This window comes from Littorina saxatilis, linkage group LG1 (genome assembly GCF_037325665.1).
Source record: "Littorina saxatilis isolate snail1 linkage group LG1, US_GU_Lsax_2.0, whole genome shotgun sequence".
Taxonomy (NCBI): domain Eukaryota; kingdom Metazoa; phylum Mollusca; class Gastropoda; order Littorinimorpha; family Littorinidae; genus Littorina; species Littorina saxatilis.
In genome coordinates this window covers 85,375,210-85,388,181 of record NC_090245.1, presented here as the reverse complement: position 1 = coordinate 85,388,181, position 12,972 = coordinate 85,375,210, and the positions used below count along the sequence as shown (strand labels likewise).

General features: G+C 42.5%; 1 protein-coding gene across 2 annotated transcripts; it reads left to right on the top strand.

Annotated features, from left to right (window-relative positions):
- The first annotated feature begins 895 nt into the window (after positions 1-895).
- LOC138982356 (mediator of RNA polymerase II transcription subunit 12-like) lies at positions 896-12,637 on the top strand. Of its 2 annotated transcripts, none has more exons than XM_070355618.1 (6): positions 896-1,133; positions 3,006-3,237; positions 3,767-6,599; positions 6,852-7,075; positions 9,327-9,584; positions 11,343-12,637. In XM_070355618.1, exons 2-6 carry the CDS (start codon positions 3,153-3,155, stop codon positions 11,354-11,356), a joined length of 3,414 nt encoding a protein of 1,137 aa, XP_070211719.1. In that variant the 5' UTR covers positions 896-1,133; positions 3,006-3,152; the 3' UTR covers positions 11,357-12,637. The 2 variants fall into 2 exon arrangements, with proteins under 2 accessions (XP_070211719.1, XP_070211712.1); XM_070355611.1 differs by having other exon boundaries at positions 2,985-3,237.
- Positions 12,638-12,972: the final 335 nt, after the last annotated feature.

Below are 12,972 nucleotides of genomic sequence, written 5' to 3'. Positions count from 1 at the left end.
TGCAAAAGTTCCAATGGAAAGGCTGGGAACACACAGCCGAGTGTCATTCACTTCACGAATAAAAACTTGTCTCAGCTCTTGTGACCCTTCCTGCTCAGGGCTCTCATGGTGACCTTGGTCTCAGTGGTCCTGTTCCAGCCATCCCTGAATATTCTACTGCCAGTCTTCAACGTGTGATGCTCCGGAGGAACAGGACCAATACTGAACACCGTCAAAGTGACTCAGAACAGTGCAGTGTCATCTTCCGAGGGTAGTCTGCCGCAGCGGCCTGACATCCTTCCCTGGAGTGTCTGTAAATTCACGAATGAGATTGTGAGGGTGCCCAGGTGTCTGACCAACACTGGTTAACTCAGAAAGCGCAAAAAACAAGTCTGGCGGCGGAACGAAGTTCAGGGGTGGATGTTGCAATGAGTGCTGGGACGAGGCGGTGTGAGAGCATACTGGGAGAAGGAACAAGCATCGGGACAAGCAGGAGAAGAGAGGATGAAAACAATTAAAAAAAGAGAGGAGAAAAAAACTGATTTTTTTTATTTTTTATATATATTTGCATAAGTATAAGCCCCTTTCTTTTTTGTCTTTACAACCAAATACTGTTTATGTTAAAACTATCCACCCCTGATGCTGAACTGAGAAAACGCATGTTTATTTAAAATTTGATATTTTAAACACACACAAAAAATCGTTTTCAACCATGGTGACTCCACTCCCCCCCCCCCCCCCCCCACCCCACCCCACCCTCCCCCCTCCCCCCTTTCACCTTCAAATTGTGGAATGTAGTAAATTTCGGTTTATAGTTGTTTTGGATAGCCTACTTCGTGGAAAGTGAAAATGAAAGTACAAATTCATTAGAATTCCATCATTTCTCATTTAACCATTCATCTCTTACCAAAATTGTAGAATAAAAGATTTCTCATACAGACAACAAAACTGCTAGTTGTAAAACAGCTTGTTTATAAGTCAACTCGCATGTCAATCGTGCGGTTCTAGCAAAAACCGATCAAGGAAGGGAGGCTACTCTGCCAGTGGTTTTTCCAGGAACCTTTTTTTAGAAGTCCCGTGTGACTCAACAAAACAGAGGTGGTCCGAACCTCAGTGTGTTCCAAACCTTGCTTCTCTCGCCTGGGGATTCCATGGTAAGTCGTTAGTGTCATGATTGTCCAGCCAATGATTGTCCATCTTGCTCAGGATAATTGAGAGGGCTCGGATTGCATGTCTCGGACTGTGTAGAGCTCACTTCCTGTCGTGTTTGGCCAACACTCGGTGGTCCGATTGTTTGCGTGATGTTGGTAATATTGACACACAGGCATGTTTGTTAAAAGCATGGTTGCGATGAAATCAAGGACGGATATCTTTGCTTGGCTGTTAAAATTTGAGTTCATATGTGTGTCTTCATCTGTCTTGGTGGACGTAGAGAATGTTGTTCATAGCTCTGGTGAGGCCTCATCTGGAACTCGCAAACTGAGTCCACGCTTGGAAAAGGACAAAGCTTATCGAGGGTGTGCTACGTAGAGCAACAAAGTGTGTGCCGGGTTTGAAGGACCTAGAGTATGAGGAGCGTCTCAAAGTCATGAAGATACCTAGTATGTGTTACAGAAGAGTGAGAGGTGATATGATAGAAGTGTACAAGTTCATGCACGGTGTGTATAACTGCAAGAATCCTCTCGAACTCAATCAGCAGTCTGGTACTAGAGGACACTGTTACAAGTTAAAGAAAAACGCATGTAAAACCAGCTTGAGACAGCACTTCTTCACAAACAGAGTTGTAGACACTTGGAATCCCCTGGACAACTGTGGAGGCGCCGTCATTAAACAGTTTCAAGAACAGAATTGACAGTGTGTTCAAAGACTACATGTACTGTGCTAAGGTTAGCCACCCAGTGTTTGCCACGAAGGCCACGCATGCCACTCCCAGCCACAATATATACGCCACGGAAGAAAAGTCTAGACAATAAGGCACGATCAAAAGATCGTTACACTAGGCCATCTCAAAGTTAGGATAGTCAGTAGTACTTGGTCAAAAGATCAGATATAGGCCTCGCGGCCTTAGACATCTGCAAATTTATCTTATCTTATCTTTATCTTATCTTAGTGTGGTTTCCTGCCATCAACCACGCAATGTAAATTGTGAAATGGTCTATAGTGTGTATGTGTTGGCTAGTATGATTGAAATTGCTTACTGAATCTGTGTGTTTGAAAAGAATGATTAACTTACACAATCAATGTTGTCAACATTCAGTTCATATAGTGGACATTCGAAGTGGTCATTTTACATTAATTACTCTGAAATTGCTTACCAGGTGGCAGGTAAAACTAGAAGTATCTAAACAAATTTTTTTTTTAAAAGCATCAAGATTTACAGATGGAAAACAGATGTGTGTTTTTTGTCTCCGAAGATTCATTGTACATGCATGTAGTAAAGTGTGTGTTCCTCCAAGGTTAACGCAGTTCAGCCTTTCTAATGTTTGTTTTTGCGTTGGATTATCTTAAACTTAAAGCATACCAAAGTACACCCCAATCTTGACATTAAAGTTGGCGAACATTACCCAATAAAATGTCATGTCCGGCAGATTTAAGGCCAAAAAAAAAAAATTGTCTGTTTAGGGTAACCCGACCGACCCTATCGATTTGGCGCCGACCCAAAAACTTTTTTTTGATTTCAAAAAAAAAAAAGAAAAAAAAAGAGGTAAAAATGCTAAAAAGAGACATTTGGCGTTTCTTTCTCTCCCTTTCTCTCTGTTTTATTTATACGTTAGTTTTGAAACATGTATTCATCAAATATAAGAAGTGAATGTTCAGCCAACATAGCATTTACAAAAACAAAAAAAACAAAAAAAAACCCTACCTACCTACCGACCCTACTTTTTTTGGTCATGTTACCCTAAACAGACAATTTTTTTTTTTTTGGCCTAAACCATCTTACCGGCTTTTTAATATTTGTCGTTGAGTAGAAACTGCAGTCTAACAGAATTTTTTTTTTCCAACAGATTTCTCTCATTTGCTTTCAGAAATGACAGAGGGAGAATGAGATTGTGACTGTGATCAGCAAACCTCAAACTTGTGGAGCAAGTTAGAAAGGGAACTGTCCTTAATGGGCATGGAAGGAGAGCTGATGAATATTTCTTGGATTTGAAGAGGCCCAATGCTTGCTCACCATGGCAGAGAAGAGTAGTTTCCTTAGCAACAAAGTCACTGAAGATGCAGTACCTTTTTCAGTGGCAGGAACAGACCCAGGAGGTGGTATGTTACCATTTTTCTTCTCACGACTTTTATACATTTGCTGATAAAGCGTGTGTTTGTCACTTTGTGTGTGTTCTGGTTCCAAAGAATGTAAAGAAATGCTTCATTCTTCTGCAAAATTTCTTCTGGAAATGTATTCCCAATTTCAGCTTCCGGTAATGAAGGTAATGCATACATGTGTATTGCACTCATACTGGTGACTGAAGTCATGCAGACTGTGAAGTAAAAAGGCAATGCAAGCGCTCTCACACTCAAACTCTCTCTCTCTCTCTCTCTCTCTCTCTCTCTCTCTCTCTCTCTCTCTGTTTCTGTCTCTCATTTTCTCTCATGCACACAATTACATGTGCAAAAATACAATACATTATTGTGTTTCGATTAGGTTTCCTCTCTGCTGTGACTCCAAAGTAACTATTGTACCTGTGACTGCAGCATTGTTGGGTGTTTAAGAAACCAAAAACCTGCACCTTGATTTGGAGTACATGTATTATTAGAAATTATTTTCACCTTTGATTATTGTTGCTCGTTTCAGGGGAGGTTGTTCAGACGAGGCCTAGTATGGCATCAGCATCATACCGTCATCATGGACAGTTCTATGAGAATCCACCTGGGCCCTCTCTGCCAGGGCAACCTCAGCCTTCTGGGCCACAAAGTTCGAACACTTCGTCACGCCCTTGGCAAGTCCCTGGCGGTTCTCAACAGTCAAGAGGTCAAGTGCCTGGGACACCGTCAGATAGACCACTGCCTACACAGCAGTCACCAGGGAGTCAGAGACAGGCAAGAGGTGCACATGAAAGAATACATCCAGGTAGCACTCAGCCAAGTCAGTCGCCAGATGCTCGAGGCTTTCCAGAACTTTCTTCATCCTCATACTCATCATCTCCAGGGAGGTTACAGCACAGGGGTGTTGGATCTCCAGATGAAGATGACTTTCAGAGAGACGTCATCAAAGGTGTTAGTGTTGCTCTCCAAAGCGCAATCACCGATGAAGGTTATGCCTCACACTGTGACCCACAGAAGCCCAGTCCTTCATCTACATCTCCGGAAGAGTTTTCTAAGAGTACAAGTCTGGTGCCTGTAGCACTTGACAGTGATGAAGAGATGGAGAAATACAGGTACAAGTTCCCAAAGAAACTAAAGATTGATTACTACGACGCTATGATTTTGTACCAGGATGATGACAAGCCAGCTGTGGAGACATTTCTCAAACGTGTGAACGCTGAAGTGTTGTTGCTGAAGAGACACAAGCCATGCCTGGTTTTGTATGATGAGATCCTGCCTGACTCTGGAATGACCCCTATAGGTCAGCTCGACCTAGTTCTGCCTTACTGCACATACGTACTTTTGTATGTTACAAAAGAGTTCTGTACAGATGCTTGGTCAGAATTCTCTAGCCAGACATGTCTTATGGATGCAATTGACAATGCAGAACGCAGATGGTCTGTTGTCCCAATATTTACTGAACCCAAGCGCACCAGAACGTTCAGAGTCCCCCCAAGCATCAGATCCTTGAAAGGTATACAGTACTGGAGTGAAGACAAGTTTTATGTTGATTCTCTGAGAAAGCTGCTTGAAGATAAAGTAAACATAAGGTTAGAGAATGAGAGAAAGCACAGAGTTGACCGACAGCTTTGGATCAAGCAGAAGAAAGGGATAGAAATGCGTGAAGCTGATGAAGAACGGCAGAGAAAATTACATGCAGAAAAAGTGGAAAAGTCTGAAACTGAGAGGCATCGTCAGAAGATGTTAGCACAGGAACAGGCTTTCCAGCAAAAATTAGCTGAGGAAAACAAGCAGCACCAGAGCAGTGCTGGGGACGCTTTCAAGAAATATCCTGAGCAGTACTTTGGGTCACACAAACAGGAAAGTCAAAGGCACCACAGACAAGTGCAGCTCCAGACACCAGATGAGTTCATGAAGGCTTATGGCGATCAGTACTCACTGCCACAGAGAGATGACAGTTTCCAATACATGCAATATATGCAGTACTGTTACCAGCAAGGACATTATTCACATGGTTCTGTGGGTTCTTTGTTGCCACCAAAGCCAGGGTCTGTCCCAGCTAATCTGGACCAGTTTGGAAAGACAGGCTACTCTGGGTCTTTTCCTTCCCTGCTCCATACCTACAGCGTCCCCACGGATGGGGTGAGCGGTCAGTTCTCCTGCCCTCCCCAGCCGTTCCAGTATCCAGAGAATAAGTCATCATCATCACCTGAACACCCGGCTGGTAAGCAGATGTGGCCAAGCAGCAGCATGGCTCCACAGGCATATTATCTGCACCCCAGATTTTCAGAGGCTGGAAGCCCTCAGCGGGAGAATCTTTTTGAGGGGCTGCCCTGTCCATCAAAAAGTCTGGGGGAGTATGGGAGCATGCCGGGAAGTGGAAGAAGTCATGCATTTCAGAGCCAGGGAGAAGAACCCAGCAGAATGTCCCAGTCCATGCCATCAGTGTTTGGATCAGGTCAACCACCTACATCTGTTGCTCACGCGGAAAAGGATGCAAGTGCTGTTGGAGCAGTTCAGCAACATTTGGCAGGTGTGGGTCTAATGGAAACCGAGGATGGTGATGAAAGGAATGCTCGTAGTGGAGCTATGCAGTCATCAGAGGACTCCTCGCAGTTGGAGGGAAGTGACAAAAGTGACCTTGTTGGGGACAATCCCCCGGAGTCGTATCCTCCAGGTCTAGGTTGTCCAGGCTACCCCCCAGTGACGAGACTTCGCCACGTGGGTCAGGCAGGCTTCTCGGAGTCAGTGGAGGAACCTCCTTTAGTAGCCCAAGGACCTGCCCATCATGCAGAATCCAGAAGTCGAGCGGAACCAGCCTGGAGGGAGGGTCATCAGTGCGTCAGTCCGCAGTATTCAGCGGCAGGTTATGGAGCAGGAAGGGGGGCTCCAAGTGTTTTACAAACTCAGCACTACCCGCAGAGACATCCATATAGTCCTCAGCCAGGACACCCGGGTTTTCAACACCCAGGGTACGGTCCACACACTCAGCAACACACGCATCAGCACTACAGTCCACATCCACTCGCTGGGCCTGGTGCTGGAGCTTACACTCCTGCAGGCTACTCCAGCCAGCATGGGTACCCTCCTCCCTTTTACCCTGCGTATCAGGGGGAGCATTATCCCCGTTTAGAGCAGCCACCACCGCAACCCCCACGACAGCCCTTCCAACAGCCTCCGCTCTCCTTCCCAGGACAACAGCCGCCGACTGTGCTTCATTACCACTACCACGACCGTGGTGAGCCATCTCCTGGGACCACCGTCAACTACATCAAGAAGGTGGACCAGCTGATGATGGGCAATGAGGTGAACGTCAGGGAGACGAGGAGCAGGCCCAGTAGAGAGCAGGGTGAAGTCTTCAGGTGAGTGTAGTGTGGTGTCGTGATCTCTGTCTGGAACTGTTTTTGTGTTTAAAGAACAAGAGAAGCTTGTAGGTGTCCTAAAGTGTGGATAGGATTTGATGAGTTGGAAAATAATGGCAGACTGTAACAGTTTCAAGATGATAGCTAATGTTTAACTGCATCAGATAAAAATAACATTTACCTGATCAGTTTATCTAAGGTAACAAAACTTCATGTCAAGCTAAATAAACGGTTACAAAATGCTGCTTGCAGAAATGACGATGAGCACCATCCATCAACTGAAGAGCCAAACGATGGTGACGAAGTCCAGCACACAGAGGATACCTCCAGAGGTGACATGCCCAGTGGTGGTCCGTCTTCCCTTGGTTCACCGCCAGCGTCTCGCCTGACACAGCCCGCTGACCAGAACATCGCTTCTCGTCTGACCGACACTGTGTCTCAAGACCGCAGCCGCGTGTCTTCTGTTTCATCTGCACGTATGTGTTTTGATATGGTTGTGTTAGTAAAATTGTGTGTGTGTGTGTTCATGTGTGTGTGTTCCTGTGTGGGTATTCCTGTGTGCATTTGAATATATATATGTGCACATCCTAGATACTGGGTCACAACTATGGGACATGGACACCAGGAAAAAAAGTAGGACTGAATTGAGTGAAATACTCTTTTTTAAGTGCAAAAGACATGCCTGTATCTTTTTCTGTCAAAGAGAGGACCTTTCATATCGGGGTTTCTTTAGAAATGACAATTAGACACATGCAGTACGCTCTATGTCGTGGGTTACATGGTTTCCACTTTAGGCTTCAATATCCCACAGGAAAGAACTTTAGCTCAGTTATTGCATGTGGCATGTGGACAACATTGATAAATAAATATGCAAACATGAAAGTTTGAAATTACAAGTTTCCATAAGTTAACTAGATCGAAGTAGAAAGTGGAAACCGTAACCCACGCAATTTCCAGGTGCAAAAGTTTTTCTTGTAGGTCAAATGTAGCAACTAGCCTTTTGGGCACCCTTTTGGGTTTTAATACATGATAGAAAGATTTAAGTGAGCAAAAAGTTTTCGATCTGTGCTCACTGGGTTTATGTGTATAGAGATAATACTGTCGTGAGTTACATGGAAACCATAGTTTGTAATGTCTTTTATTTCCAAAGAAAAGACCTAAAACTTGATTATTGCAATTTGCATGTGGACAACATTGATAAATAAATATGCAAACATGAAAGTTTGAAATTACAAGTTTCCATAAGTTAACTAGATCGAAGTAGAAAGTGGAAACCGTAACCCACGCAATGTCCAGGCGCAAAAGTTTTTTTTGTAGGTCAAATGTAGCAACTAGCGTTTTGGGCACCCTTTTGGGTTTTAATACATGATAGAAAGATTTAAGTGAGCAAAAAGTTTTCGATCTGTGCTCACTGGGTTTATGTGTATAGAGATAATACTGTCGTGAGTTTCATGGAAACCATAGTTCGTAATGTCTTTTATTTCCAAAGAAAAGAACTAAAACTTGATTATTGCATGTGGACTACATAGATAAATAACTATGCATACATGAAAGTTTGAAATTTTCAAGTTTCCATAAGCGACAATCCTAAATGAGAGAATTAATCGATTGTCGATCGTGTGTTGCAGAAGAATCGAAAATTTCATAATGGCGCCGATCATGAGAACACATGTGCTGCTCAAACTTTGCACCAGATCAAGCTTTAATCAGCAAAATATCGCAAAATTCGTCGATGAATATATGCTACAATTGTCAAAAAAGATTTTACAGGTCTCAAACAGTGAAGATACAGCGTGGTCTGTCGTGAGTTACGTCTCAAAAACCGGAAACGAATACGATTGGGTGGATAAATTCTCATTGTCTATTCACATGACCGGGTCAAACGTCATGAATGGAACTTTCGACGGTGTTCCCGCGATCTCACAACGCGTGTGTGATAGGCAATGCGGGATTTGTCGTCTGCTGTGGCCATGCTTTCGTGGGTTACAGATGGAAACGAAACAAGGGTGGGGTACATTCAAGCGCGATTATAAGCTGAAATAAATTTGTTTCCTACCGTAGTGCTGTGTTTTGAAAACCTAAATGTTGTTGAAATAAATAAATAATGACTTTGAATAACTTTGAGGTTTCCTTTGTTCAGCAGATCGCATTTTTTGATGAAGTTGAAACCGGAAACGACAGTAACCCACGATTACGTGTTTTCTTTGCCGATCAAACTCCCAGAAGAAGAAAAATAGATGTAATTCTTGAGTGTGTATGTCGAGAATAATCCTTCAGCTGACCCATAAACATCACAATAAAATTCACAGAGCTTTATTCTCCATTATGTACAGCTGCAACACAGACTGGTGTATTTTTGTCCCAGTTTTAGGTGCTGTTTTGGGGGCATTTTGGCTAAAAATTAAATCGTTTAAAACCCACAGCAATGTTTGGAAACCCAAACTTGGTTGTTACAGTAAGTCAAATCCATCCCCTTTGACATCAAAGCATCCCCTTTGTCATCCATTGCTCAGAGATATTGTGACAGTCATTCAAAGTTGACAACCCATAGTATTTCCCAGTATCTAGGACGTGCACATATGTTCATGATTGAATCAGATCATATGATATGTGTCAGCATACAAGTACGTGTGTGAACTCTACTGCCTATGTATGTATTAAATGTATTTTTTTTTTAAATGTATTCAATCACAAGTTCATGATCACAATGGCTGCTATTTGTTTCAGATCATCAAGAAGAACCACAACCGTTTACCAGTGGCTTTCGCGACCTTCCCACCTCTCATCCTCAGTCACATGATGTCCCAAGTAGCTGCTACCCCTCTGAATCCAGTACCCTCAGACAGCAAGGTCGTGGAGTGGAGCAGTGGCACCAGCAGTATGAACAAGAACAAGAAACGGATTTGAAAAGATTCATTGCTGGTCCGTCTGAAGATGAAAGCATGGGGGATTGTGACGATGGGGAAACAGACTTGAAGTCTAAAAGTAAGATTTGTTTCATTGTGAGGAGTTACTTTTTCAGATCAGTTATCCTGAGTATCACCTGATCGTAGGCTTCAAGCAGTAATTGAGCTAGGTGGATTGCAAAATGCAAGAGCAGGGCTAACACCTTTCTGGTTCTCACCAAAAATCTGTTTTTTGAAAACCGGAAAATCCAGTTTTTTTCAATAAAACTTAAAACATTTTATTTTTAATTTTTAGTTTGGATGATCGATGGAGGCAAAATGTGTATTATTTTATAATTTATTAACATACATTTTGGTATCAGGAGAGGCTGTTCTTTGTCCTTACAAAATAATTTTTAAAAAGTCTCAGCTTCTGGGGGGAGCTGCCGTGGACCCTGGCTTTTCTGGTTTTTCACTTATTTTGTTGGTGTTAGCCCTGCAAGAGGAATACATCAAATAGCTGTCACTTGGTTAAGGTCACAAGTCACACTAAGTTGTACTGACAAAGCAGTAGCTTTATTTTGATATGAAACCTGTCAAATGCAGTTAAAACTGGTAATATTGGCTGGTTGATGATTTCTGTACCAAACTTTTCGCACACAAAATTGTAAAATACTGGAAATAATGATTTAAAGAAAACTTGATAGAAAAAAAAAGAATTTTTCTCTTCCAAAGACAGGAGTTTAAAACTGACATGGTTTAACTGTCTGTTGTGTAATTTTCTTATAGAGAAAGAGGATGTGTGTTTCCTATGTTGATGCAGCTGAGCAGTTGTTCTATGAAAACTTTCTCTGCTTCTTGTTGGTCAGTTTTCATGTACAGAAAAATGTCATGTGCTGATTATATGGTGAGAGAGCGCCTCCCAGCTAAGAGTACCTGTTTCATTAGGCCTTTGGGGCGGGGATGTAGCTCAGCCGGTAGCGCGCTGGATTTGTATCCAGTTGGCCGCTGTCAGTGTGAGTTTGTCCCCACTTTCGGCGAGAGATTTATTTCTCAGAGTCAACTTTGTGTGCAGACTCTCCTCGGTGTCCGAACACCCCCGTGTGTACACGCAAGCTCAAGACCAAGTGCGCACGAAAAAGATCCTGTAATCCATGTCAGAGTTCGGTGGGTTATAGAAACACGAAAATACCCAGCATGCTTCCTCCGAAAGCGGCGTATGGCTGCCTAAATGGCAGGGTAAAAACGGTCATACACGTAAAAGCCGTGGGAGTTTCACCCCATGAACGAACAAAAAAAAACTAAACAAGAGGCGAAGCCTTCAAGGCTCACGTAAGAAATCGACAAACAGTAACACAAACTCAATCACTCCGTCACACATACACACACACACACACACACACAGTAAGCATAGGTGAAACTGTGCAAGAAAGCGAGACCCTGGATCTGCCAACTAGTCTCGGCCCGCTCACAATAACAATGACCGAGACTTTCAGTAATTCCTTTGCGTGACGTCTAACCCTCTTACGTCATAATGTGAATTCTTCAAATAGTTTCTATCACACACGTCAAACACTTTTGACCGAGACGTAATCTTCTTATGCGAGCTTTATCCATAGACTCGGAAATGTTAAAGTTTCTATCACACACACACACGCACGCACGCACAGACAGACAAAGTTTATCATCGCATAGGCTACACTTACGTGAGCCAAAAATGAGGCCTTTAATTTCCTAAAAGCACATCTGTGGTAAGAAGACATGGTCTGCCAGTCACCAAGGTCTCCATTCACCTCTTTCAGTTCCATTTTGTTTATTTTATTACTGATTACTCTATATTTCAATCTTTCATTTTCAGGAGAGTCGCCTTGAAGAGAAAGTCTGCAAATCAACCAGCAAGAAAGAGAAGCTTCTCAGCTACAGCTCAAGGTCTTTGGGGAGTGCAGTTGTGTGCCGTATTGGGCATGTTTAAGCCTGTTCTTAATTTAGGCTGTGCACAGCGTTAACAAATACTGCCCCCAGCTGCACGCAGCAAATTTTGCTGCATAAGATTTGCTTTGAGTACTAGAACACTGCGTCTCCTGCAGTCAACGCTGATTAGCTGGTTGGCAATGACACTGATTTAAATGACACATTCAACCTTATGACGGCATCAAAAGTCTGATGATATTTTCTTCGAAACTGGGTTCCAGTCTGAATCTCTGGAACCATTTCACACTTTGTGTTACTTTTTGTGCAAATTCATGTCGGATTAAGCGAAATGCGGTACACCAAGGAGACATTCTTTGTGGGACTAAGTTAAATGAGTTGCAGATGCCAAGTGCTCCTTTCACTGATACGACTGAACGCTGCACACAGCGAAGTGAAGGCATGTTAATTCATTTTTCCAGCAGACAGCACAGCTGTGCTGCGCTTAGGTTTTAGTTGGTTTTGTTTCGTTTTTAAAATGCGTTCCAATATGAGACTCTTGTCCCTTGCTTTTCTGTGTTGAGGTTCAATACTTCATTTGTGAGCAGCAAACTTTGCAATTGCTTGCATAATGTGTTTTTATGTCAATGTTATTTATACATGTTTAACATGTTCTTTTCAAATCAGTGCTGGCACTTGATTATCCTGGTGATTGTGTAAATAAAAAGTTATTGTACAGGTGAAGAAAATAGTTATAAGAGTGAAATATATTGCTTATGCTTTACAACCATTTTCAGAGAATGGAGTACCTGTGAACCTGAAGAAACTGCCTTTCTGTTTGGCAATGTAGAGTGTAAACCCTTTTATTTATATAAATATATTGCCATTATTGCTTATTCATTATTCTGTACAAACGTTTAAAATTTGTCACAAGGAACGGCAATTGCTTATTTACCTGCATCATCTTTCATGCTTGAAACCACATTTTGGGGCAAAACTGAAGCCCAAACAAATATGCAGTCAGACGTGATTTGAAATTATCTCCCTTGGCTTATATAACGTTCACACTTTGCATCAAAACTGGCAAGCCTACAGTTCTGAACAGTGAAATAGTGTGTGCTTGAATTCTACTTTTATCCACTGTAAATGACAGCATGTAATTCTGAGATGTTTTGTGTAGGATACAACACTTACTCAGATTTTCCATTTAACATTTGAGATATTTCAGACTTTTTGAGTCACTTGAGAAAAAGTGACTCTATGTAATCGGTCAGTGTTAGTCTGTCCGGCCGGCCGGCCGTCCGTAGACACCACCTTAACGTTGGACTTTTCTCGGAAACTATCAAAGCGATCCGGCTCATATTTTGTTTAGTCGTGACCTCCAATGACCTCTACACTTTAACGATGGTTTCGTTGACCTTTGACCTTTTTCAAGGTCACAGGTCAGCGTCAAAGGAAAAATTAGACATTTTATATCTTTGACAAAGTTCATCGGATGTGATTGAAACTTTGTAGGATTATTCTTTACATCAAAGTATTTACATCTGTAGCCTTTTACGAACGTTATCAGAAAAACAAGG